Source organism: Sinocyclocheilus anshuiensis, unplaced genomic scaffold, assembly GCF_001515605.1.
Source record: "Sinocyclocheilus anshuiensis isolate Anshui unplaced genomic scaffold, SAMN03320099.WGS_v1.1 scaffold63, whole genome shotgun sequence".
Lineage (NCBI taxonomy): Eukaryota > Metazoa > Chordata > Actinopteri > Cypriniformes > Cyprinidae > Sinocyclocheilus > Sinocyclocheilus anshuiensis.
The window spans coordinates 1,607,900-1,612,811 of NW_015552625.1; the positions used below are offsets into that span (position 1 = coordinate 1,607,900).

The 4,912-nt window shown below is 36.9% G+C and overlaps 1 protein-coding gene across 1 annotated transcript in view; it reads right to left on the reverse strand.

The window, feature by feature from the left end:
• Window positions 1-299: 299 nt before the first annotated feature.
• Window positions 300-4,912, reverse strand: part of pgbd5 (piggyBac transposable element derived 5) — a 17,349-nt gene continuing 12,736 nt past the window's right edge. Inside the window, exons 5-7 of the mRNA XM_016457786.1 lie at window positions 3,826-4,023; window positions 1,420-1,525; window positions 300-1,336 (exon numbers count right to left, since the gene is read on the reverse strand). Coding sequence (XP_016313272.1) covers window positions 1,141-1,336; window positions 1,420-1,525; window positions 3,826-4,023 — 500 coding nt within the window. The 3' untranslated portion in view covers window positions 300-1,140. The remainder of the gene's footprint in view (window positions 1,337-1,419; window positions 1,526-3,825; window positions 4,024-4,912) is intronic.

Genomic DNA, 4,912 nt, shown 5'->3' on the forward strand with positions numbered 1-4,912 from the left:
TTTGACTAAATATATTACCTGAGGGAAATGAATCCGCTTCGGTTCTTTGAATGAACGAATTATGCCATGAGCTGCGATTGTATCGTCATTACTACGGTTACAATATAGCAACGTGGAGAATTGATCTTTTGATACATTCTGGAACAGTGAACGACCACATAAATCCACCCACTTACAGGTAGACAGACATTCTAGTTAAAGTCTTTTATAATTTCATTCATTTTTTTTTATTCATTCGCAAATACATCAATGCCCCTAGATAATCAATTTAAATTACACATAATAAAAATATATAAATAAATTATTAGAAATAATATTTACATTATTTTTGGTATACTACTGTATATTGGGCCTTTTCCTACTGTATATTCATCATCATAATTTAATTGACAAAACGATATGGATATTAATGAAAGGCAGACAAAGGAGTTAATGTTATGCTGAAATCTAATTTGGGATCATTAGACTTTTCCGAATCCTGACCGCTACTTCCGAGTGCAAAAAAGATTGGGAAAGCATAGTAGTTTTGCCACATTTCACCTCCAGTTTGGTGTCTGTGTGGCATTATACATCATCTGCGTTACTAATGTTACTGCCTTTTTAAAAAAAAAAAAAGAGTCATAAAGATCATAAATATTAAGTGATATAAAATAGAAAAAAGCCCAGGTATTTGGGACAACATCTACGATGTTCTGTGATCTAACGTGTGAATTGCATTACATTCTGTTTTTGCTGATAAAACGCCTCAATCACAGAGTATATACAGTATATTTATCAGTGCTGGATGTTGGATATGCTGCTCACAAACAGAGAATTCACAAAACATGTACCTCAGGGTTCAAAACTACGTCAACACTATTACTGGAACTCTGGATAAAAATCATTGCACATCTACAAAGGGCACGTTTTCGTTTTTCTCATGCAGCAAGTGTTACAGTGACGTATTTACAACAGTCCTGTAGTATCAAATGGGGTCTTAAATGTGAGTTTAGATGGAAAACGTCCCTTTTTCAACCAAACTTGGCACACATTTTATTATGTATAGCGTTATGTATAGGGTTTGTTTGTTCAAAATGACCCTGAAGTGCAGAATGCAAGTGTATTTGAGTATGAGTGGGTTAGAGACAGCATGCGGTTTCTTCACTGAGTGGGTGAGCAGTCGTCCATATCCAGAAGCTCCTTGACCAGCCTCTCGCCGAACTGCGCCCGGCTGTAGCGTTTGACGTGGTAGGCGTCTGACATCTTGTAAAGAATATAGGCATCGTTGATGGCGATGCTGATGGTCAGCCAAAACACCTGCTGCCAGGTCTTATTAGGCTTGTGGAAAATGAAGTACCTAGTTGGAAACACATGAGTTGAGTGAACTATAAAATGCATGTAAAGGTTCATTGTAAAACAGACTTCATTGGACAAACTCACTTGCTGTACTTGTCATCATATTTGCAGATGTAACTCAGGTGTGCAGCGAAGGCCTCCACAGCAAGGGGACATGGGATTTCTCCACTCTTCCTCTTAATGATCACCCCTAGGACAATCCGGGCAGAAATGTCAATCACAGTCAGCAGGCAAGAGGATTTACCATCTGACAGTAAGGAAGGATTGTTCAGTTTTCTGCTGTACCTTAGCAACGAGATCTTCTGGTTTGTTAGTAGCAAGAATCATGCTTTTACTGATCACAAGTTTAAATGTAGATTTTTAAGTGCCCCTATTATGCTATTTTTAAGGTTCATAATATTGTTTAGGGAGTCTCCTACAATAGGTCTACATGCATGCAAAATACTTGTTTTCTCAAATATCACCTCATTTTCCAACGATTCTCAAACGATTCGTTCGAAGCAGTTCTAAGATTCAGTCTCTCTAAACCCCTCCTTTCCATGAGCCTACTCTGCTCTGATTGGTCTGATGGCCCAGTCTGTTGTGATTGGTCTACCGAGTACAGTGTGTGTTGGAAACGATACACCTATTGCAATAGTTCTGTATTTTAAACGCTCGATAGAAAATACAAACATCTATTATTTATCATACTTGCGGGTTATAATTCAGTGGAGCCAGCTAGTTCAAATAAACTGGGTACTGAGCCATCTTTCAAGAGCAAGCGTTTTGTGAATCCCGTGTTGAACCGTCCGAGATTAGAGAAGCAGTCGTCAGTAAAATGACGGGAATTCAAAACAAGATTGTGGTTGTACTGCTGTTGTAATGGAAAAAAAAATATTTTGAACACTGATTCTTTGCAGCGAACTAATTTACTTTCACAGAGTCTTCTCGACATGATGTTTACCCCACGAACAAGCTATAGTGTTTGAGGGCAGGTCAACATAGGAGGGAATTATGCAAATGTGTTACCCCATGAGTGGGATTCGAATTACTGACGACTTGTTTAGGCTGTTCAGAGTCTGTTATTTCTTTTGGGAAACAATAACTTTATTTATCGTGCAATTTCGGCTTTATAAACCTGCAAGCTTCAAGTTTTTAAAACTTCCAAACAAGGTCTTCTCAAGTCAACATTTAAAGTGTTTGCTAAAAATTACAGTTGCATTTCTTTTATATTTCAAGTCATTTTATTTCTACTTTCTTACATTCACATTCAAATTACAGTTCTGCATTCTGTGTGCAACCTCAGTTCAAATTCTGGAACTGGATTAGAAAATATAGGGCATTCTCTGTTCAATTTTGAATGGCACATAACCTTGGTAGGTGTCCTTTTCTGTATAATCACTCATCATATAACCCATGCATCATCTTCTAAATTTTTAATCTGAGTCACATGTAATTAAATTAGAATCAAAAACATGATGTCACTGAAACATAATGAGTAAGTAGTCCCAGTCATTAGATCTGTACCATTATGAACCCTCTGATATTGTCAGCGTACAATTAACTGCCATCTGTTGCATTCAGTAGTAATCTACTGCTCATTAGAGCTCAATCTACTGCCTTCCTCAGGAGTGCTTGTGGCATGTAAGTTACAATGCTGGCACTTTTTGAAAATTAAAATGGGTTATTTTGAGTCCTAAAGACTATGGGGAAAAGCACTGAAAGTATTTTATAGACTGTGGACTTACAAAATGTCTAAAAGTTGACGCTGTATACCGGTGGGAATTCAGGTTATGTATAAAAAAACTTGGCAGAGCTTTAGCACTGAGTTTTCATTGAAACTGTTTAGCCCCTTTAATCAAAAGCAACACCTGCTCTCAAAGAGGAGCAGAAAAAGCTTTTACTATATAAACGGATTATTTCAGATTCCAGAGAATGAAATATAAATCGTAATTTAATCTCCCTTTTGCCTGACCTCATAAACCAAGAGCAATGCTATTTGTTTACCATATACAGGTGCATCTCAATAAATTAGAATGTCATGGAAAAGTTCATTTATTTCAGTAATTCAACGCTAGATATACCTTTTGACAATGTGAAGTGCTTTGAACACTTCATGCATATATTTGCTTTTTGATTGGATTGTAATAGAAAGAAAAAGGGAATAAGTTTTTATAATGATAAAATTGATGCAGCTCAATGCTTTATATCTCTCTCTAATGAAAATGCCTAGTATCAGCGCTGACATTTCTCATGTGAAGCTGCTGTCAGAATGGATCAAAGCTTATCAAAGAAAAGTGAAGAAAAGAAAATGCAATACGACGAGACTTTGCCTTTTATAATCCTATGATGTGCACAATATCCACTTAATCCACTTAATCCACAATCATCGGTGTAAAACCAATCTAAGCTTGCACTGCTATAGTGAAAACGTTCTCTGGGAGGTGCTTTGATGCAGCTTGCGAGTGTCATTTGTAGCATGTGCATGCTTCCTTTTATTTTATTTCTTACCTTCTTTAGTGGGAGAGTAGGCGTTAGTGAGGAACCTGAAGTTGCCTTTGTTGTACCAATTGATTATGGACATATTGCCTCTCATCTTAATGTGAGACTGGCCACGTTGCTGTGGAGCCTCGGTATTGATCAGCATAGACTGAGGAAGACCTGTACAATCACTCTTCCTAGTGCTCAGCAACCCGCAGCAGTAGATGCCTGCAAGAGAAGGAACATACAGTGGTGTGAAAAAGTGTTGGCCCCCTTCCTGTTTTTAAAATTTTTTGCATATTTGTCACACTTAAAAGATTCAGATCATCAAACAAATTTTTATATTACACAAAGATAATGCAAGTAAATACAAAATGCAGTTTTTAAATGATTATTTATTTTATTAAGGGAAAAAAGCTGTCCAAACCTGCCTGGCCCTACGTGAAAAAGTAATTGCCCCCTAAATCTAATAACTGGTTGTGCCAATCAGGAAGGGGGCCAACACTTTTTCACACCACTGTATTACAGAAAAAATAATAATAATCCATCTCTGGAGCTGGCTGAGAATTAATATTTAGCCTGAACATTCAGTGTATGGCAAAACAAATGTTCATATTTGAATGCTGATAGGATGAATAAAGGTCACATGAATAGACCCCTGTGTGTGCGATCTATAAAGCTGTGAGCAGATAGATGTCTTGTCCACAGCAGCACTGCCAGATGCTGCAGCCTATCTGAACGTGGCCTAGAAATCTGATATGAGATCGGAGATGTGATGATTATTCATCCTCCCCGCATGGGAAAAGGGCGTGACTAATCTTTTCTTGAAGATTTTCATCTCCATCCTATATACTTATGCAATGAACAAAGTGCTGTCAAATGTCCTTAAAACTTGAAATAAATAAAAATAAAATAAAAATGAATAAAAACTATATAGACATAAAAAACTAATAAAATGACGAAAACTTAAAGGGGTCATATGATGCAATTTCAATTTTTCCTTTCTCTTTGAAGTGTTACAAGCTCTTGGTGCATAAAGAAGATCTGTAAAGTTGCAAAGACTAAAGTCTCAAATCCAAAGAGATATTCTTTATAAAAGTTAAGAGTCAACCACGCC